Genomic DNA, 22955 nt, shown 5'->3' with positions numbered 1-22955 from the left:
CACCAACTTGCTCAATACGTCTCAAATTAAGAAGTAAGTAAATAGTGCTGATCTGGCCCCTTATACTGTATCCCAACAATCTTTTTTAAAGCACTATAACTATCACTGCAACATCAATAAAATGCATTTCATGTAGTCTACACCGTAGACATCTACTGAAGAGACGACTCAGACTCTTCATTGCATCTAAAGTTTTCTTGTTTTGATTTGGTCCTGGGGGAAGGAAAGGCCCTTATCTGCGAAAGATCCCTCCCTTTCCAACATTTGATTCTAACTCCCCATGCACTAACAACTGAGCAGTTTATTGAACACAGATGATGAATGGGTGTGGATTGATGGCAGATAGCAGGCCGCCGCTAATTGACACCGCTGTATCACTTCATCTCCCGCCTTTGTATTCCTCCATCTCCTCCTCCTTCTTTTCTGTTTGTGGCATGGCAGTCCATTACGGTTCAGATTAGTCACCCTTAAGAAGCAGCATGTCCATGCATGATCTATTGCAATGAAATATACTCCAATGGCTCAAGGGCTCTTTTCAAGGGTTTTTTTTTGAGGCGCTGATTGTGTTGTACGTTGTTGAGTTATGGAAGAGCACGAGTTCCTCGTCTCTTCTCATTCTTGGCGCAATGTTTTCATGTACTTTAATGGGATGTCGCCAAAGCAACTCTATACTTTTCTTTTAGTATTATAGTGCAAGCACTCTCCAAGCCTCAAGCCAGGGGTTAGCCAGTGTAATAGTTTCTCAGAAAGATCAGAAAGGTGAGCTTTTGTCATCTGCCAATCAAGCTCTCTTTCTTATACCACTAGTGAAAACCAACCACACCAGACTGAATGAAGTGCAGGTTGTACAAATCCTCAGGCCTTCTTCGGAGCCAAAGCCCTGTCTTTTTGAGACCTCAGCTCCTCCTCTAGCCCTGGATGAACAGAAGTGATTTACACAGCTCTCTTCTCTTGACCAGAAATTAGGTCCAGCTCTTGGCAGGGCTCTTTAGGCTAGACAAGGAGGCAAGCGTTGTTGTTGCTTTTCTTATTTACATCAAGATGTGTTTCTTTCCTCTGGATAAACCGGATCCTGAAGATAGGCTTGTTTGGGTTTATAAAAGCTTGTGTTATATTCTTTCCCAGTTGCTCTTCCTATTTTTTTATCCACTGTATCCAGGTTTGACTCTTGTTGACTTCACATTTCTATTTCACGTTGTTCCAACGGAACAGGTGCGTTGAGACTGTTTGCTCAAGGGACCCTCCATTATTTCTGGAATGGACCACCGGAGGAAAATAGGGGGGGGGGGGGGGGGGTGTCTTAATATTCTTTGTTGAGGGGTTGGTCACCCAACAATTTTTTTTTTCCCAGCTAAGAGATCAACTTGGAGAAATTATGCATAAAGTGATCAGAGGTCCAAAAATCCTTCCGGTGGGTCTTAAAATGAATAACGTTCAGTCCCTTACTTTTAATCTGAGAGGATGTCCCTTTGTTTTATTGATCCAACTGATTTTAGCCTGGAACCGTCAAACAAAATTTGAGGTTACCACTTTCCCAATGTCTGCCTCAAACCACTTCCACAAGATATGAATGCACTGGGACCACATTATCTCTCGTACCCTTCTTCCACTTTATCGTTCATCTCTCTGAGGTCAGCCATAACCTCACTGTGCTCCTCTCTTCCCGCTCTTAACTTAAGCATATGCTTTTCTGAATCTCCTCCACTCAGAATCAGCCTGTGATTCCCCCGGTACCAGGCAGACAGGCATGCTAGTCCACAGCCAGACGGCTTTTAATCATTTATTTAGGGGTTCAAGTCCACTCTTTCACTTAGTGCACGTAGAGACGAGAGAAAAGTGAACGATAGACACCACATTAAGCTCGGATCAAGAAAGCAGTTTGTCAGCGAGCCTCTACGGATCCCTCCTTCCTCCCTGTCAACTGTGTGTTTTACACTAGACTAAGATGGGGCTCCTTTTATTATGCGTTGCTGTTTTGACAACGTCTCCTCTGGGTTCAGCCAATGAGCCTTCAAAGAACTGAAACATCATAGGAATGCAGTTAATTTGTCCAGATTTCATGAGTGGAGAGCCGAAGAACATTCACAGCCATTGTGTTCACTGAGTAAGAAAGAGTTACTGTAACAGTGTGTCTGCCTCATTCTGCACAGAGGATGAAAAGATTAATCATACCAAAACCGAAAGTCGTTACACATGGCTTTATTATCTTAGTTACATGCCTAATGGACTATTGTCTTTCCTTAACAATATTCAGTTGTTTCTTTATGGAGTGTTCACAAAGAGGCACAACGCTATGAAGAAATGCTTCCGAAGGATGAATGAGACTAGAAATGTTCAAGTAAAAGGTGGAAAGTCGTTCAACTTTAGAGGCCGCAAGACTACCAATCAAATTGCAACAAGCAGCCAATTAGTGACAAGGGACTCGGCTTGTATTTTCACTGAGCCGGCCTTTCTGTGTCTGAACAAGGATATTTTGTGGTTATTAAAGGTACTAAATTCAGAGCATTAATGTAGCAGCATAGAGCTTTGTATTATGTGTGGATATAGTAGAGTAATTGCGTCCTCCTGAACAAAGAATGAAGTATCTGTGTGTGGTAATAGAAGCTTCTCTGTGCGTTGTTTAGGTAGCTGGTGCACGCGTGCCTTTTAATACATTAAATCCCAGTGTGTTTACCCAGCTGGCTAGCTAATCGCTGGTTCCAACCCACGGTGTCATCGTGGAAATGTTAGCCTCCCCGCTTTACGCTGTTCTGTCAGTACTGTGGCCTTCGCCATGTTGAGAGCAGTGTGGAGGCAATCCCTCAATCACAGATACGCTCCAAATATGGAACGATATAGATGTTTCATTCGTTTCCACATTAAAAACACTGTGCATTTGACAGTGGCCCAAGTCAGGAAGGTAATTCACATATATGTATACATACAATTGAACAGAACAAGTATGTTTTCCTGGAGTACAACGAATCAGCTCTCACCTTTCCTGAATATCATTAGAGGGTCCTTCCCAGCCTAGCTGTGCTGTTTAGCCTGAGGAATGCTTGTGTGTACATAAATAGTCTCTTTCTACACAGCAGACAGCCTACCCAGTCATTAACCCCAATAATGGGACTTGGGAACCTTTCTCTGGGTGCAACGTGACCTCACTCAGCTCAGTTCAGGGTACTAATTGACTCCCAGTCAGTGGCTGGGTACAGCAGGTAAATAAAGGTTGCACATACAGCCAAAAAATACCTTTTTTTAGGGTTTTGGTAGAAAATATTCCCAGTGCAAACTTTTGACGGAACAGCAAGAAGAAATGGAGATCAATGAGGACTGTGTGGAGCTTTGAAGCCTGAGAGGAGTTGGACAATCAGTGGAGAACAGTTCACTTGTTTGTGTCTTCTAAGACGTGAAAAACAGGCAGACTCCCTCCGTAAGGCGTCGCTTGTAGTGTTTCAACAAAACAAGAAAGAAGAGAACAAAGCCAAAACTTTCCTCCTGCTCCTCTCACTCTGTCTCTTCCTCCAGCTTGGTGTAATTGGTCAGACTAAAATAGCGTGCTTGGTTCAGTTGTTTCTACATGAGGTGAGCTAACAAATAGTTTAAGAGATTCAGGGAGGGGATTAAGATTAATGGGGGTCAAAAGGTTTAATTAAAAAAAACAGTATTTTGAAAATAAATTGGTTGATGTTACGTCACATTTTAGAATAGAATGACATCTTCCTCATGCAGCAAAAGGAAAACAATAGAACTGGCATTGCAGATAGGTAAAACAAATCATTGAGCTCAGATGCATCAATCTGGGACACAATATCCTGCTTCTTCTTTTTTTCCCTTAAAAAGAAAAACTCCACTTTCCTCTACACCGTCTACGCCTTCTCCATTTGTTCCATTCGTTTTTTTTCACTTAGACATGAACATCTTATCAAATGAAATGAATACATTATCCCCCAATCTGGCAAAAAAGAAATAAATAATAATAATAGAAAATAAATAAATAAATAAAAATAAATGCAAAAAGGAAGGTATACATTACTCTTTTCTTTCTTTTTTAAGATATATAGAGTCTCTCCAAAGCTAGACAGGCCATCGGTTCCTTTGCCAACATTCCAATAGAAGGTGCATCCATGCTTTTCCACAACAATGCAGTTCTCCTTGCAAAAGTCCAAAGTCAATAATCAGGGACTGTTGATGATGATGAGGTTATCAACGATTGCCTCAAATGCCTTCCTTCCCCTCTCCGTCAGGGGAGCTGTAATGTTGACATGCACAGTAATGGGCCATGCCAGGGCGTTGCACCTCTAACCACTGACTTCATATCATATCATCAGCAGGAAGTGCAGCATGGAAGCACATTCGCACGGTCAGGTGGGGTATGAGGGACTTTACACTCGCTTTCATCCTCTGCCCATGGAAACCCTTTCCTTAAATCCGTGGTCTCCCATTGAAATATGAATCAAAAGCAGCGCTCCAGGCTTTTGCTTGCCTTGAAAGAAGTTTTTACTCAATTTGAAGTACCGAGAAGTGAGGAGTTGCTAGCTACCCTGCATTGCAGTGTTTGGATATAATATTGGGACTAAATAAATCATGGAATGTCAGGACAAAAAACAAATAACTATATCTATTTTCTTTCTGTTGGTATTGTATTTGCTATTGTGAGTGTGTGTGCTTACTGATGTGTTATTTTGAGTGTTATTTGAAGCTGTTCTCCAGAGCCTAGTCTTGTTATGTTCAAGGTGGTGGACAGACTTACCTTTCTATAACCTTTTTAACTTTGAGCTGCATCATAACAAGTAATACTGCATTTGCCCTGTGCAGTTATTGGTGTCATAAGGAATTCACATTGGCAGCCAATGTTCAAGTGCAATATTGTACATGCAAATCTCCGTGACCCATAATTAGGACTTAATCTACTTAGACATGTGACAAATTGAATGTGTAAATGTTGTATAGTGATGCTGTTTTTTTTCTAAATATTTCAATTCTGGAATCACTTATCATAATACTCCAATTGTGCGGTGATTTTCATTCTGCACGCGTCACGTTTGCTTATTATTATTTGATAAACACTTGTGATTTAGCTCCTCGTCTCAGTAGATTTTGGTGCTGTTATTTTCGAGCCATTATTATTCGTGAACTGCGTTTCACACTTTGCTCGAGTGTTGCATTGCAAATTCCGGGTGGCATTATATTTAATACCCTTCATTTTCAGTTCTATTTTTCCCCTGCTGGATTCTAATATCATGTGTTGCTGCAGTGGCCCAATTAAAGCTCCAGCGTACACCTAAAGGGAGATTACCTGGGTGTTTTTCTGCACGCTGTCTGAACATGGAAATGTTCTGGCTTGGCTGACGTCTCTTCCCCCACCCTGTCTGTGCAGGAGCAGAGTCCCAGCAACGCCACATCCCTGGCTATGATGCAGGAGCCGCAGGAGGTGGTGGAGGAGACGGTCACCATAGAGGAGGACCCCGGCACCCCCACCTCCCACGTCTCGGTGGTCACCTCTGATGATGGTACCACGCGGCGCACAGAAACCAAGGTGAGTCCCACTGCGTTGGAGAAGAGATCCTGTAAAATGAGTGTGATGTAACACTTCTTCATTTGGAGGCTGCTAATTGTTTCATGTCGTAACGAGGGCTGATGCAGGTTGTTTGAGCCCCCATGATTGTCATGTAATCTGAGCTGATGTCAGCCTGGTACCTGCTATCACATCGGACCAGGACGCCTCAGAGTTTTTGCATTCTTGCTGCAAACAGATCCCACTGAGCTCATAGCTTAAAAAACACAACAAAACCCACAGACCCCTTTGATCCATTTCAATATTGCTTCAAATTATGGTTATGGATTAGCGCTTCCAAACAGCACGGTACTGTACCTCCTCTCCCAGACTTCCAGCCCAAAGAACTCTAAATCCCATAATCCCCCCGTGTTCTCCTAGTTCTGTGCTTCTTAAAAGCTCTTTTGTTGATTCGTCCTCTACTGTGCTCTGTTGTTTCTCTCTGTAAGGGTATCTCATCTAACGTGAAGGTGAGTGACTTTTCTACCAATATGGCTTTTCCCACCACGCCACCATCTTTATGTGTGTCCATACGGCCCACAGCAGCAGCACACAGCACAGCCTGCTTCATCACAGCCGAGTAATGCTGCAGTCTATAATACCTCCACCCTCCCTCCCTCTCTCTCTCTCTCTCTCTCTCTCTCTCTCTCTCTCTCTGTCTCTCTGTCCCTCTCTCTCTCTCTCTCTCTCTCTCTCTCTCTCTCTGTCTCTCGTTTTATTATTTCTGTTGCATGCTCTTCTGTCTCTCTCTGTCCCTCTCTCTCTCTCTCTCTCTCTCTCTCTCTCTCTCTGTCTCTCTGTCCCTCTGTCCCTCTCTCTCTCTCTCTCTCTCTCTCTCTCTCTCTCTCTCTCTCTCTCTCTCTCTCTCTCTCTGTCTCTCGTTTTATTATTTCTGTTGCATGCTCTTCTGTCTCTCTCTGTCCCTCTCTCTCTCTCTCTCTCTCTCTCTCTCTCTCTCTCTCTCTGTCTCTCGTTTTATTATTTCTGTTGCATGCTCTTCTGTCTCTCTCTGTGTCTCTCTCTCTCTCTCTCTCTCGTTTTATTATTTCTGTTGCATGCTCTTCTGTCTCTCTCTCTCTTTTTCTTTCTTTCTCTTTTTGAAATTCTGCCTTACAATATCCCTCGTTGACATTACAGGAGGAACAAAATGCCACTACTCAGCTTCAATAACACCTTTTACATCCTCATACGTGCGAATGTTGATGTGTGTGTGTGTGTGTGTGTTTTTAAGGTCAAAACAATGTTTTTCATGCACTCCACAATTGAGATGTTTGGCTATGTTGCTTCTATAACATCTTCTTTCACTAGTGGGGAAAAAAGCATCCAAAATACATGTTTAGGTGGTTATTTCACACAACTTTGTCTATTTGCGTCATTTTCTCCTAAATACATCAACAGTTAGCATAAGATACACAAATTACACAAATACACAATATATATATATATATATATATATATATATATATATATATATATATATATATATATATATATTAATGTAGGTAATGGACTGGGGAGGTTTTGTGTCATATCTATTAGTTTGACATTAACATTTACTCTATTCCCCTGTAGTGTTTTGCAAAACGTATATCATTTTAAAATACATATCTTTAAATGTCGTTCTCTCAAAAGTGTTTTTTTCTCAGACTCCAGAAACCAGAGAAGCAGAAATCTCCACTTCAGGAGCACTTGCATCAACCAAACCTTCCAGTTTTATTCCTCTCTGTATTCTGAAGGATCTTACAGAGAGGTTTCTTCATATATCATTCATAGCCTCATTAATAACTGATGTTAACATTTTCCTCCCAAAAATAAGGGAAAAATGTATTAATTTAATGGCTCTTGACAGGATTTTGTGATTTATAGATTGCTCAAAATTCCCTCAATAAAGCCTTTGAGTCTAATACGTCAACATGAAACAAGAATTTTGACCTTTACTAGTTCTGGTGTCTGTTCTGGACATGTATGCAAATTAGCACATTTGATAAGATAATGAATAATTTGCCTATTTCAATAATCAATTTGGAAAAATGCATAAAACAAAACAAAACTAAGTGCCTTAATGTAAGTAATGAGCTGGGTCAGTGTCACGGTGATACAGTATGTATGAATTTAACAGGTTAAAGCTTCACCTGTAATGTCTCCCCTTAATTGTCACATTGTAAAAATTCTCAAGACGTTTTACTTGTTTTTCCTTTCAGCTGTATGTTTTTATTTTATTGGAATGGTATGAATTACCATTTTTTTGGTGCATTGGCTCCCAAAAGTAATTTGCTACCACTTTGAAGTCCCCAGTCCTGAATAAAAAATAAAAAAAACATTTCAAGCAGCATCAGTAATCTGCTATTGCTGGAACCAGAATGTCCTCTTGGTGTCAGGTTGGGGGGGTTGAAGTTTTTCAAGTGTGTGCTATTCATTGTGTTTTGGGAAACAGTCTGCATTTCACTTCTAAGTTTGAATTCATAATTCTTTGTGCACGGAGAAGAATTCCCAACAGAATCCACGGCAGAATTTTATAAATAAAATCAAGTGGGGGGGCTTTTTGTTGCAACACTTTGCTTGGGATTCAGACGTAAACGTAGGCAGTGGAGTGGTGTTGAGCTCTACTCTCGGGACTGTGAAACTGTAATTAAAAAGCCTGGTCTAATCCCTCATCAGGGAGGCCCGTTGCCCTCCAGCCTGTTTACAGTGAGGGGATTGGCCACACACACTCACTCGCACTCACATGATTTTTCATTTGCATTCATATGCAGACCATCTTAGCGATAACACACACACAAGCATGTGCAGTAAAACATCAGACTAATCAAGGGCTTCGCTGCTGAGGAAGCGGGAAGAGGAAGGTCGCTGCGTTAAAGAGGCCGCCCCCCCCTGCTGGGAGGAGGGGAGCAGGCGCTCTCTGGATGTCACTTTGAGGAGAAAAGCAGATTAATGTTCAGGGTGAACTCTCCGTGGTGGCAAACGGATCCAGACCCGAGTCCCCCTGAAGAAAGCCCTCCCCTCGTCTTCCTCGGATCCCCCTCCGTGTTTTTGTCCTCTCCGCATCTCGTCTCTCTGACTCCCTTTCATGTGTTGTTTTTCCACCCTCTCCCCTCTTCTATTCCCCCTCCCGTCATCTCGCAGCAACTCACAGTTTTATTTATGTGCTTATCTGTTCCTGTGAACCAAAGTCTTGCCGTACTGTCTAATGCTAACACGCTCCTTTCCCCTTGATGGTTATCCCCGTTCTCACTGCTGGAAGATGAAACATGGAGGCTTCTCCCGTCTTCCTGATTTGCAGGCAAAAAAAAGTTTTTTTTTCCGAGCTGATTTAGTATCTGTAATATTACCAGTCAGAAGGCAAAGAAAGATTGGCACCAAGACAGCGTTGAAACAAGAGACAAAAAGAGGCTGACAGCAGACGGATTCAGTTAATGGAGGATGAGTTTTATATATATAAATAATTGGAAAGCAACTATGAACAGCCCTTCAATAGCGGATTAACTGCTGGTTCTATTTCGGCTCAATCAAAGTGAACCGGCCAATTAGATCCATCCTCCCGTCCCAGCATGCCATGCTCCGCAGCCCCTATCTTCCTGCCGGCAGACTCTCTAAACGGAACACCGGCCCCGTCGGAAGGAGAGCACAGCCGGGCCAATAAAAGCAGCATCCCTCCTCTTTCCTCTGGATATGAGCTAATGAGAGTGGAAGCAGACCGCACAAACAAATAAAAGGCCTCTTCGCTGCCCCGCACACGCCGGGGAGTCAACCTCGGGTCGGCAGGAGTTGGTTTATTAGCTACAGCTGTTGTGAAAAATGAGGTGCCACTGTTGAATAGTACTACTGTGGAGTGCTTTACACTCAGACAGACTCCACTTCAGTCTTTGCAGTAGTTACTGGAGCGCAGCAAGGACTCTCTCTCCTCTGGCTCCGCTCAGGTCACATACAGCGGCTGTATATGCAGCTGGGGCCATGTGCCAACAATACCCCCATCCACCCCCTCCTCCGACTCCAGAGTGGTCCCAACCATCACCCGCCGTACCTAGCACCCAGGGGAGACCGTACATCTCGACCCCCACCCCCATTGGAGACACCAGGAATGGATGCAAATCCCTGTGTGTTGTCTGCGGTGTGTCTCCCCCCCCCCCCCCCCCCCCCTCCCTGCTCCTCTAACATCATGTTTTAAAGAGGCTCACATTTAGCCACACTTGTGACGACGTGTGTCATCCTCCAGGCCACCGTGTCCACTTGAGCTCTCAATAAAGTGAACACTGGAGGTTGTGAAAGCTCTGGCGGAGCTGTAAGGTGGACGGTTTGACGCCTGCTGCCTTTTCCTCCACTTTGAACAGTTTGGTAAACAGTTAATGCCGGTGTCTAACTGCCTGTGGTTGTTTCAACACTTTTCAGCTTAGCGTTGACCTTCAATGAAAACAAATACTAATCTGTAGTATTTCGCCGTGTGCATGTGCTCGCACTCAGGTTTTCCAACATTTAAGCGGTTCTCTTTCAGCCCTGTTTACCCCACTTTAGCATCTCTCTTGAAACGCAGGTCCCTCGCCTCCCCTCGCGTTCCCCCACGCAGCGCTTTAACGCCTTGTGAACTTGAGCGTACATCAAAGAGTGTGTGATGGTTCCCTGTTGCAGCCCTTTGCAAATCACCTAAAAAGCTGTGTTGGTACAAGGCAGCTGGGCATGTTGAGGCTGGGAAGCAGTTTGCGGCGCTCTCCTCTCAGCTCCAGCAGCCAGAAGAGAATACAATGAAACACCATGATAAATACATAGTAAATAAAATGAGCAGTTAGGAAGAAAAGCATTCAGGCATTACTCTCCAGACGGAAGACTTGGGTTGCCCGGTGAAGCCATATCTCACAGGGAAATCAATAAAACAAGTCCAAAAATTCAAAATGTTATTTAATAAATGATATTTATTATGCCGACGTAATCACTCGATGCCGGTATGATATTCGGCCGCTGTGGTCAGAACAGCTGAGGATAAACGTGAGCGTGTTGTTCAAGGTCATACATGTGTTTCAGCAAATTAACTCTTGATAGGTGGCATCAGAAATACATGTCAATGAGTCACTAATTACTCTGCGTATGGAAATGAACCTCCTCAAAGAGGCTTTATCATGTAACAAAGATTTCTGCTCGTTTCAGCCGAGATAACGAGGACGCCGTGTTGAACAACTCGTACGCTGCTCGTGCTCCTGCATGGGTTAATGCTTCGTCCTGCTTTCTTGATATTGTTATACCGTTGCCTGCTCCTGATTAAAATAAATTATAGCATTGATGGGAAACTAAAGAAAGCATATTACAATTAAGTGAGTCGGTGTCGAAAAAATGAAACGCATCGGAAAATCCGAACGGCGGTCTGCGCCCGTCAAGTGGGAATGAACCTCTCCGCGACACCTTGTCAGGCACGCATTGCATCAGTCCTGAACCCCCCTGCGGACGACGATTAATTTTCATCAACCTCATTAATTTCTGAAGATTAATTTATAGCCGTGGACAAAATAGCCAATTATCGGCCACAGCAGAATTCACTGGGCAGCAAATTGGTTTCTGTATGGGCGGAGAGCCCAGGGAGGTAGGGGGGAGCTGTCTGTAATCCTCCAGTCAGACAGACTCAGAGACAGCAGAAGGGCGAGAGCTGTTTAGCTATAGGAAGAAGCGAGCCTGAGAGAGAGAGAGATGCATGCAGGTCTGGTTGTCATGTGATCCAACCCTGTTCCCTTGGGGACACGACGGATTCAAGGTCCAGTAGAGCTGTAGCACTTGAACATGGCTCCGTTACAGCACGATGCTGTGTAGTGAGGCAGCTACTGTGTCCCGTGTATTTAGGGTTCCATGTACAGATTCTTTTCCACTTGAAGGCAACACAAATTGGTGGCACAAGCCTTCCAATTAAAATTATGCATTAAAAAAGGAAATGGGAATTCCGTCTGATTGTATAGAAGTCTATGAGAAAATGGTCCTACTCCTCTCCTGATTTATTATCTCAGTAAACATTATAAACATGAGTTTATGGTCTCAATCTCTAGTTTCAAGTCTTCTTCAATCCAGCATGATGTTCATTTAATCAATCATGGTCTATTTAGAGTCAAATAGAAGTCATGGTAACGGTGTCGGCTATATGCAGTCCTCGTGTCCTGATCAGACAGTTAAACATCTTTGTTTCATGGATGTGCAGCCTGAAGACGACCAGTGGGATCCAAACATAGGTTTGCTTCTGTGAGTCCTGTGATGCCACACTGTCTGACAGGCGTGTCTGTCCCCTCTACAGGTCACTAAGATGGTGAAGACGGTGACCACGCGGACGGTGCGCCAGGTGCCCCTGGGCCCCGACGGCTTGCCTCTGCCTGAAGGCTCGTCCCCGCTCGGCAGCTACACAGACTCCATTGACCGGCGCTACATGAAAAATGGAGGAGACCGCTTCATCATGCCTCAGGCGACCTCCACCCTGACGCGCTCCTACAACAACTCCTACAACGATTCCTACGTCGAGACACCCGAGAGCCAGTACGTGCGCCACTACGGCCTGCACGACGGTTACCCCGACATGGCCGACAACTACGGCAGCCTGTCGCGTGGCGTCAACTTCCGGCCACCACGCTACCCCTACATGCCCAACAGCTACCGGCCGGAGAACAGCTACACGCTGCCCATCCGCAAAGACGACTACGGCCACGTGGCCCAGCCCCAGGTGCCGATGGGCAGCAGCACCGTGGACCTGAACCGCTCGCAGCCCGAGCGCTTCCAGGCCGAGCCGTACGGCCTGGAGGATGACCGCCGCAGCCTGGGCCCCGAAGAGGAGGAGCCGTATGAGCTGGAGCCTGACTACTCCACTGCCAACCGCCGCACCCTGCAGGGGGCCAACCGGGGTCGCACCCACCGGGAACCTCTTCGCGATGCGCCCCGAGTCAGGTGAGGATGAACACGCTTAACAGAGTCGTCTTTTTCCTTCAAGCAAGAACAGATGTTCTACCTCAGAGCAAAGATATCGATACATCCGCATACCAGTACACCTGTTTTTTATACTTCACACCTCACCTTGCATGAAGGATTAAGCCCACTCACAGGAGATAAGGGTTTGTCAAGGTGTTTGTAAAGATGAGAAAGAATCAAGAATACTCTTCTTCGTCATGAAAAAGACTACGTTACATGGCGTGGAAGTAAATAGATGTCTCTTCTTGCTAGGGAAGTCTTTGATTGCCATTTTCCTGCAAATGGATAACAAACAAGCGTTTGTGTTAGAGGCAAAGAGGGGGGAATGATCTGAGACGTGTGGAGGGAAGGAAGGGAGGATGGAGGGGAAGGAGGGGAGAGTAGGAGTGGAAGGGAGCCTTTTGTCAGTAATCTCTCAAAAGCTTTTTTGTGCAACCTTTGTTGAGATGAGTGTAACCCCTCGTTCCAGCCGTGTTCACCTCACAGCAGTAAGATCCCCAAATTGACTCTTGTCTTCTAATAGTTCCCAATCATTTCTTTGCTGCCCAAAGGGAGGCCAAGAAAAAGTGTCCAGCAGGGGTTTGGAGCTGAGTCGGTGGTACGTGCGTGGGGACGTGATCTGTAGCAGATGGATGTTTTGAAGTTCGCTGCACCTTCCTTTCAATCTCGGGGCTAGATGTTTGTGTGTGTGTGTGTGTGTGTGTGTGTGTGTGTGTGTGTGTGTGTGTGTGTGTGTGTGTGTGTGTGTGTGTGTGTGTGTGTGTGTGTGTGTGTGTGTGTGCGCTCTCTTTGTCACTGTCAAAGGTGATGCTCGATCCGGGCTGGCCAGCTTCTTGACAGGGAGTTCAGCTTTTTGACCTTTTTTAAAGGTTGAGTAGGTGATCCTATTCAGAGACTTTTTCTGTTATATTACTAGAAAAACTCAGAAAATACGATCTCTTAATGTTCCTCTACGATACAATTCAAATTTCATTCCATATTTTTTTCAACATTTGAATTATATCCAAATATTTAATGCTCAAATTCAGCCTATTATTAATATTAACTACACTACACAGGCTTATACGTTGCCAATGCCATTATCAGCAATGTGGTTGTTTTACTTCCTTTAGAGAGCGATCCAAAAACATTACCAATACATGTTGAATTACCAACAGCTGACAGCTTTCTCGATTAGTAACAATGAAGAACGTAAAACAACCACATTTCCGTTCTCCTGGGGACGCTGTGTCCCTGGTTGCCATGGCTACGCCCTCCTCATCTCACCGTCAGCTCTACTTTTATGTTCTAATGTACATCCTGCTGTTGGTCTCGTTCCTGATGAATCAACCAATGGAGATGCGAGTAAGCAGCATGAATGCATCTTTGTCATGACGTCATCGCTTCTAGAGCTCCGCCCATTTCTTTGCTTCATTTCACCGAGTGCTGCCAGCGGTTATCTCCGTGTTATCTCCGTGATGCGCCGCTGTCGGCTGTTTCTGATACTGAGATTTTTTAAACTATTCAAATTAGATTTAATTCCCGAAGTTCATTCCAACAGCTCTATAACATACAGATAGCAATGAAAAAATGAAATGCTCTAACATAGAAAAATTAAAAATTAAAATCTTTGGCCGTGGCAGAACTGTAAAAACCCTGTCCAATCAATAAAGTTGGGCGAGAAAAATAATTGGACGTCTGAGGCCTGAACAAAGGGGGGACTTTCTATAAACCATCAAGTTTTTAGGTCCACCAAAGATGGAAACAGAGGGTTTGAATCCGATGTCTAATCAGATAATCAGATGCTGTCTTTGCACACTTTTGACTTTTCTGTGACACTTGCACGAGCACACTATCTCTCTCTCTTTCTGTCACAAACACACACACACACACTCAATATAAATCTGCATCTTCAGAAAATGAGTCACTCCCCCATCCGCCTAGTGAGAGGCGCTTGCTTTGACAGGCAATTTGTAGCCTGCCTCACACGTGTCACAACACAGCCCTAACAGCCACATACACCCCTTCTCACACACACACACACACACACACACACGCCGACAGCTGCTAACATGACTGCACAAACATAAACACATATGTTTGTAGCCACTCTTGACTCACTGCTTACTTGCCTGGCTAATTGTAGCAGAAAATATATCCCAAATATTTCCTTCAAGCGTCTCCCCGCCTGGGCTCCAATCAGCTGACATCCAAGCATACATCAGTGTTGGCGTGTTTTCCCCCGGTCACAGGAACGTGACCGTCGGCCCTCCCGGAGTGCCCGCTGCTCTCCTGTGCATTCACGCTGCCATTAGTATTCTTCCAAGCAGGGACTGATGACTCCAAAGGGCTGTAATGAATCTGGGAATGAGAGCGCTTTAATTAGAGCTTATCGTTGCATTGCAAGCCTTCAATTATGTTCAGAAAAAAAATAATGAAGACGTTTAGTGCTAAAACGCCTTCCTGCATCGGCGCCAAGCACTGCCACCGCAGCCGAGTCCATCATGCGTCGGGAGTGATGATGGATCATTTGGTGATGGAGGTCTTAAGTGTCTGAGTCTGCGTCATTCCTTGCTTTGTTGCATGGATGCTTTCAACGCTCTCCACCTAAACACCAAATGAGAGAATATCTTTTCCACATGGCCCAGTCCTCCATCAGAGAGGTCTTCTTCTCCGTGGATTAGCAGTATGTGACATACTGTATGTCCATGCTGCAGAGCACGACAGGATGCTGATGCAGGTGTTTCCTCTATCGCCTGTCTGTAATAGTCCCATGCAAACTATTGGAACTCATCTGGTCTCTACATGTGATGTAAGAGGTGCTGGTCTTTCATGGTCCTGCTGTGTTACTCTTCAGCAGGGTGCCATACTATGTTATTGATCTGTTAATGTGTGCGTTGATGGAGATGGCAGGATTTTAGCTATATATTGTCTAATTTTTTAGAATGAATTATAGATTAAATTACAATGCAACACAGTTTTTTTCTATTTAATTAAACAACTTTATCGACATGTCTCCATAAGTCTTGGATTGGCCTGTTTTACAGAGGTTTGTCATTAGTCAACATTAGTTTTCCTTGGTATAAAAGCACTTTAAAAAGTGTTACATTTAAAAAGTGTGTTATTTACCCTAAGAGTATATTAGTGCCTTGCTCAAAGCCACCGAGGGTGGGAAGGACATCTCGTTTTCCTTCAGCCCTGCTCAGGTTTGGCAGATAAACGTGTCTCCTGCCCCTCCCACTGTCTGGATCCCTTTCACACGATCCCGTGTGTGTGTGTGTGTGAGTGTGTGTTTTCAGGAGCAGCTCTGTGTGTACGTGCATCAGTGTGTGTCCCCATGCCAGCATGATTAATAGCTGCTTTTGAACTCGGTCAGACTACAGGGGCGTCTTTAAGCCAATCTCTAATGGCTCATCTCTCCTTGGGTGACCTGCTCCACCACACCTGTATTCAGGGGTCACCACACACACACACACACACACACTCACACTCACACTCACACTCACTCATCCCCTAATTGAGAGGGGGTGTGTCTTATTCTAATCCCGTGGCGTCTGCAGGGAACGGCTCGTGGAAGTGATCCGGCCCCCCTCCCCCCTCCTCTTACTCGTTCCTGCAAAGAGGCTTTCACTGAGAGCCACATCTGCGGGTAATATCATGCTTCCCTTCTGTCGTGTTTGAAGTTTCTCAGAAGCATCCCTTAAATTATAGATGGACCTTCTGAGCGATGTCATTCCTTTAATTGAATGAAAACAAGCAGTGGATAATGCCTCGAAACAGCCGGAGAAATTGTAAATTGGCGACACATAAAGACTCCAGCTATCCTGTTTTTATTCCCTCTTCTTTCTTCTCTGTCCCACAAAGTCTTGAGTGTGTCATAAAACAGTTATTGCCCATAATTCAAAATGGGCAGGAGCAGTCAGTCATAAACGCCACGAAAGACTTATCGTGTACATGTGCGATGCAAACATTGTCTTGCAAGTCATCCTTTTTCGGTCGGCCTCCTTTCATTGGTCTGCCGTGGAGGAGGGGTCAATGGAAGGATGATGAAAATAATCGGCAGAAGATGAAAGGGAGGAAGAATAGCGAGGATGTGACGGAGTCCAGATGAATGAAGTTTTCCGACATCTTCTATCTCCTGCATCGGTTTATCTTCCCGCCTGTTCTTTGTGTCTTCAAACAAAACAAGCGCATCTGTGGACCAGCGGTGCACAGAAAAAGGCCCGGACGTTTAGCAGCCCGATTAGCATTGGGAGAGTGATCCGCTGTAATCACGCTCGGAGCATCGCGTCTGGCGGCAGAGAGCCTTTCACATCCTGTGAATACACCCCTCCCTATGCACACAATGGCGCCAATTTAAATGCAAATCCTGACATTCCCATCACTCAGCCTCGCGACGCCTGCTTTACCAAAAAAAAAAACCCTGCAGCATCGGGCCCCGATCTAAATGAGGCGCGATCGGCACAACTGTACATCTCATGTGTGTGTGTCGGAGTGTGTCTGCCAGGGGGAGAGTGTGTGAGGAAAACAGTGTGTCGGATAATGAGAGAGAAATTCAAAGCGAGAGAGGGAGATGGTACGATAAAGACGGCATTACGTACGCAGCTGCATGCCGTGGTGCTGATGCTGAGATTGCGTGCTGCCCTTTCTTTAAGAGGGTTATCCCTGCCTCCTTGCCTCGTCATGTCCAATATCCAGCTGCAATTGAGCTGGTTGAAGGCCTCAGAGTGTGGGAGTGTGTGTTTGTATCTCGTGTTGTCAAGGAAGCATTTAGTAAACCGCCAGCACGTGCACATATATACTCTGAAATATCCCTGGTTTTTCCATGCCGGCTGTCATGCAGCTCGGTGTTGTTGCCAAACCTCAGAGCTGCAGTGAGACATGCTGCAGTAAGATCGACCCTCCTTCCATAGTGGTGTTACCGCCTGCCCACGGAGGTTTGTGGCTCTCAATGTTCCACAAAGCACCAACAGTAGCCCCTTTTACACTGCCTTTTTGTCAGAGTTCAAAAAGCTCAGTGTTATGTAGCAAACCAAAGTTCAGTCCAAACAGTGCAATCCATCAACTTGAGGAGTCTTCTTTCTGTGATTATCATCTCTGTGATGCTACACCAGATCCACTCCACTTTAGGTGAAATGTTTCTTTTTCATCTGGAGGATCCCCTGTTTGAAAGGACATTAGACGTCCGCAGCTAGTCAGGACGATATGAATAATAATGAATAATATAATACAATAAGTGTATCCATGCTGGGTCACTTCACATTTAGTCAAGAAGCTCATATTTATCACATGACAGATGGAAAACATCTTTTTGTAGTGAAGCTTGTGAAGCACACAAATATTCATAATAATAATAACACATAAGTTGTATATAGTGTTTTTCCATGGGGTTAAAAACACTTTACAAAACAAAACAAATGATATCAAAACAAACAAAAAAAGAACAAAGCAAGCAAGCCAGCAGAAAACCCACCCCCCCCCCCCCCCCCCCCCCCCCCCCCCCCCCTAAAAAACAAACACATTAAAACACGTTTAAAGACTAAAAGCAAGAGTTAAAAGGTGAGTTTTGAGGTGTTTATGAATGCAAATTTAAAAATATCAACATCGTGTGAGTCTGATCATTCCTGGAGGCTCTATTTTCCACTCTTCATGATATCTAGAAACCTGATTTTCACGTCGTCCCGATAACGAAAATTCACCACAATCAACTCATTATTTTTGTTTTTTATTGCGTTCCACAATAAACTCCTATATCATCCAGTCCAGAGTCACATCCTTTGTCATGTGCCTGTGACACAAAGCTTGTCCGGCAAAGTTTGCCATTCAGCGCCACGGTTCTTTCAACTTGCATTGGACACAGGCCTGCATTCAACTGCCATGGCGCCTCACTTCATCTCTATTAATCCTCTTCCATCCATATGAATAGGGGCTTTAGTATCTCGTTACGTTGCATGGGCAGGACTTTTTGTCCCAGTTCATTACGTATTGATTTCCCTGGCAGTGAAATGCACAACGCCTTGCCTTAAAAGCCAATATGTTACTGCGAGGTTTGTGTAAAAGAAGAATCAACAGAGGAACACACCGCCGCCGAGGCGAGATGGCATGCCGAGTCCCCCTCCTTCCTTCCCAGCATGCCTGGGAAGAACTGTAAAAACACATAATTAACATAAAACTCATTAAAATTACAGCTCGCTGTGGAATTCCCTGCCAACCACCGGCGTTGGCCACCATTTTGTTGCACCACCAGCCACCATATATCAAAGATGGTGAGAGGATACCAGCTGGATTATGCAACGAGGATAAACAAGTCTCAAGCTGTGGTGGGTGGGTGGTGGTGGTGGTGGTGGGGGGGGGGGATGATAAAGGATGTGCACAAGTACACAACCCTAATTAAATTCCTCTCCCCATGTCATAACTTTCCCCACCAAACATTCTACCATCCATTTATACAACTGGGCGTTCAAAAAATCCTTTTTTTCCCTAAATAAGTTTCCAAAATGTGCTTTGCAACTAAGTTGCCAGTGTAATATGTGACTCCCCTGACTCCGTCCCAGCGTTGGTGACGGATGACTGCTGTGATTAAAGAGCCAGAACTGAAATGGGTAGCCTGCACTGTTGCAAGGAGCAACAAATGATCTGGCTTCGGATCATGCCTTTGGATTAAAGATCCAGAGATCACAGACTCTGCGGTTTGGGAAAAAGAGATTTATTGTTCCCCAATAGGAAGCCCTCAAAAACCAGCGCCCCTCTTCCCCCAGAGGACAGCACTTCATTTCCGTCACACCGAAAACAGTGGATGCTCAATGCAGTTTAAGTTCCTGGCCCAAAATAGTAGGGATGCTAATGAGGCTAATGCTAGCAGAGGAGTCCTAGAGAGATGGTCATTAAGGTTTTAGCGGCTGCATGCTAGTGTTGGCGCTGTGAACAGAGGCCGGCCCCCCGGTGGGCATCAGAGAGGTTTGTGGTCCTCCCTGGGGGGACGGCACAGCTTCCCCCCGTGTTCCCTGTGGGAAAGACATCAAATCCCTTCTCTACTCTCGATGGTGGCTTCCTAAAAAAAAACTTCACAAGACTTTTTCTTCAAAGCTCATTCTTTGGTGTTGCCTTTGTCTCCGTTTCTTTGTGAACCGCCCACTTTTTCTCTCCAAAATCTCATCCCGTCTCTCAGTCGCTCACTCTCAGACTTTATGTTTGTGGATGTCTGACTTGTTTGCTGCTACCACCTGACGGGGAGGAATAATGATGGCTTTTTATTGCGGGGAATTGCCGTCGCGGTCCCTCAGAAAGACCCGTTACTAACAGATCCAGAGCACAGATCGCCGTGTCTCGCCTTCGCTCTCTGTCCTGCACTCCTTCCCCTTTTCTCTCTCCGTCACCAACACATCGTCTCACCTCTCACTCACCCCATCCTCTGCTTTCCCTTTTCTCCTCATTAGTCAGCAGCACTCACCTGGGTTGGCTTCTCTCAAAGTTCTTTCCCCCGGCCGTCCAATCCATCTCCCAGACAAATCTGTCTGAGTCACCTCCCGTGTGCCTCGTCCATTTCCCATGTCCTCACTGTCCCTCTCGTCTATTCTCTTCCAGAGGCTACCCGGACGAAGCCATTGAGGCGGAGCTGATCGACGAGCGCCACCCCTACATCCACGGCATGTACTCGGCACCCCTGGCCCAGCCGGAGAGGGGGAGCATGGCCAGTCTGGACCGCATGGGCGGCCGGCGCTCGCCGTCCATCGACAGCATCCGGAAGGACCCGCGCTGGCGTGACCCTGACCTCCCCGAGGTCATCGCCATGCTCGGCCACCCCATCGACCCGGTCAAGTCCAACGCCGCCGCCTACCTGCAGCACCTGTGCTACGAAAACGACAAGATCAAGAAGGACGTGCGTCATCTGAAGGGGATCCCTATTCTGGTGGGGCTTCTGGACCACCCCAAATCCGAAGTCCACCGCAAGGCCTGCGGCGCCCTGCGCAACATCTCCTACGGCAAGGACAATGACAACAAGGTGGCCATCAAGATCTGTGACGGCATCCCGGCCCTCGTCCGCCTGCTGAGGAAGACCAACGACATGGAAGTTCGAGAGCTCATCACCGGTAAGAATGAACGTTTCCATGTCAAACTCAAATAATGATAAGAAACAGTAGCATCCATATTCATCAATATTGTTAAGTCAGTTTTTTTGTGAGATGTCAATATGTATGCATGACATCATTTTCTATATTGTGTCAATGTCTAAAAAAGATATGCGACCTTATGCGTCTGAACTACATCACCCAGTCGCACCGGAAAGCTTTCAATCAGAGCACTGAAGCCTCATGTGGGGCAAATGATTTGAAACAAAGTGGATATGTTTCATTTCATTCCACAAGTCAGAGATCATTTAAAGTCGCCGTGTCGGAGGTAAAAGATTCTTATATTATGCACAAACTGCCTACAAAGCAGGAGCCCAGTCTGTTGACTTTCTTCTCCACTCGCTGTAGGATTCCCCTTTATGTCTGCCTAATTAGCCTCGTCTCTCTTTCTCGTAAAGTAAGCATAAAAGTGCTGCTTTGAAGCCTTTTAAGCTGGTATGATAGTACCTCGCTGTGCTTTCCAATCGCTGGCTTCCATCACTTGAATATTCCATCCAGGAATATCCTTTGTTGGCTTTTGTCTGCCATAATCCCGTACTCCGCATAGTAATGCAGGGCTGAGTCATACTACATTAATGGGTTTTTTGTGTTTTCCACACATGATCTTCTTTGCAGCAATATTTTTGCTATTTTGTCATCTCACACCAGTCACACTGTGTGATATGTTTGTGCCCCTGCCATCCCATATGAGTAGTGGTTTGCATAACTCTCTGAATACTTGTGAGGCAAGATACCAATGCTCTACTGCAGAGTTGTAATTAGTCCTTTTTCATCTAGTCAAGTCACATTTGGAGTAAATTGTCGGGGATGGCTCTTTTTACCACTTGTAAAAAATGTTAACGAGCTAATAAGTGATCTTACTGGAGAGCCATTTCCTTTCCATGTGAGGTAATTAGGACCAAACGTTATGACATTCTATTGCCATTAATACACTGTACTGTACAGTAAGCTCAACGAGACGGATATACATTGGAATGATTCTCCGTTTAAAAGGAAAAGCAGCTGAACATTGATTTTAGAAGAATAAGATATTAGCTGCAGTGTGTCATGAAATATGGTTTAATTCCTTTAAGAGGAGCTATTGATTGGAACGCCCGATGGGTTTTCCTCTCCTGACCTGGTAAATGTCAACAGGGAAATATAATGGTGTGCACGGGTGTGCTCGGCTAATCCCCGACGTGATTGGTTTGACCCGACACACGTTGGCCCGTGTGCACGCCTTGCCATCAGAGAAGAGGGCTTTTGTTTTCAGTGTACACCACTTTTTAAGTGAGCTGCTTGGCCTTTGAGAAGGAGCTGCCTTGTGTGAAATACAGCTGATGAACCAGCCAAGCCATACAGGGAGGCTTCTTTGTCTGTGATTTTACACTGTAGGGAAGGGAACGTCTCCACGCTGGCTTTTGGACGTTATGTTGTGTAGATCTGCGATGCCGTGGACCTCGAGAGGAGGGTTGCGTACTCGTAACACTACTCTGATACTACAGCAACGTGACATTAAGCTCTCATCGTTGAGCCTAATAAACTGCAACAATAACCTGATGAACATTAAATCCATAATGTCTCAGCAGCTGCAGTATGTGAGTAAGTGAGTCTCCACCACATCAGTTCATTTAGCTGTGAGGTTTTCAGCTGTGTCTGAATACGAAGTCAGCAGCAACATTACAGCATGAATGTAGCAGTGCATTGTGGGTACAGTTTATTTGTGTTTGATTAAAAGCTACAACTCCGAGGACCCTCGAGGAGACTCAAGCTAACTTCCAGTCTTGTTGCCAGCCAGCTGATACTTAAAGTGAAGTGCCCGGGGTTAGCAACATTTTAAGGTGGACTGACCTTTAAGGTGGATGAGGGTGATTGTCCTTTAAGTGAAGCTGCTCCTTTGTGTCTTACTTAGCTTTTAATGTTAACTGTTAAACACAAAGTTAAAATGTAAAAACAGCATCACGTTGTATTTTTGAAATGCAACAGTCATAAAGTGAGGATTATGTCATGTAAATGACGCATTGTTGTGATGCTATTATTAAATACTCGTGGCAGTACTCGGCATCGGGGCATGTACTCAAATGTAAATACTTGTACTTGGTCTGAAAGCAAAGGTGGGCATCCCCACTAAAGAGGGAATGTCAGTATTGACAGCTCCAATCCGGAGGTATTTGATAGTGATACCGTAGCTTTAAGAGCCACGGCGTGGCTTGGCTGTGACAGAGATGTCGCGGTGAGTGATGACTGTGCCGCAGCAGAAATGATTGCCTTTACAGCACCGTGTTGCTCCCCATCGCAGCTAAAAATAACCCTGCACCACAAGACAAGGAGCACGGAGAGGAGGGAGGCTTTTCCTTTCCTTTTTCCTCCCTCACTCATTATGCTCCCTCCTTTACTCAATCTAATTT

General features: G+C 45.1%; 1 protein-coding gene across 14 annotated transcripts in view; it reads left to right on the top strand.

Annotated features, from left to right (window-relative positions):
• The window catches only part of arvcfb (ARVCF delta catenin family member b), a 150597-nt gene that overhangs the window by 59061 nt on the left and 68581 nt on the right, over positions 1-22955 (top strand). For 11 of the 14 annotated variants that reach the window (XM_084024118.1, XM_084024127.1, XM_084024120.1 and 8 more), the window contains exons 2-5: positions 5360-5518; positions 5986-6006; positions 11799-12439; positions 20024-20529. In XM_084024118.1, coding sequence (XP_083880244.1) covers positions 5393-5518; positions 5986-6006; positions 11799-12439; positions 20024-20529 — 1294 coding nt within the window. In that variant the 5' untranslated portion in view covers positions 5360-5392. The remainder of the gene's footprint in view (positions 1-5359; positions 5519-5985; positions 6007-11798; positions 12440-20023; positions 20530-22955) is intronic. The other 3 variants (XM_084024124.1, XM_084024119.1, XM_084024121.1) reach the window with 1 other exon arrangement.

Source organism: Eutrigla gurnardus, assembly GCF_963514095.1.
Source record: "Eutrigla gurnardus genome assembly, chromosome: 13".
NCBI lineage: Eukaryota > Metazoa > Chordata > Actinopteri > Perciformes > Triglidae > Eutrigla > Eutrigla gurnardus.
This window is presented reverse-complemented; position numbering and strand designations above follow the sequence as displayed.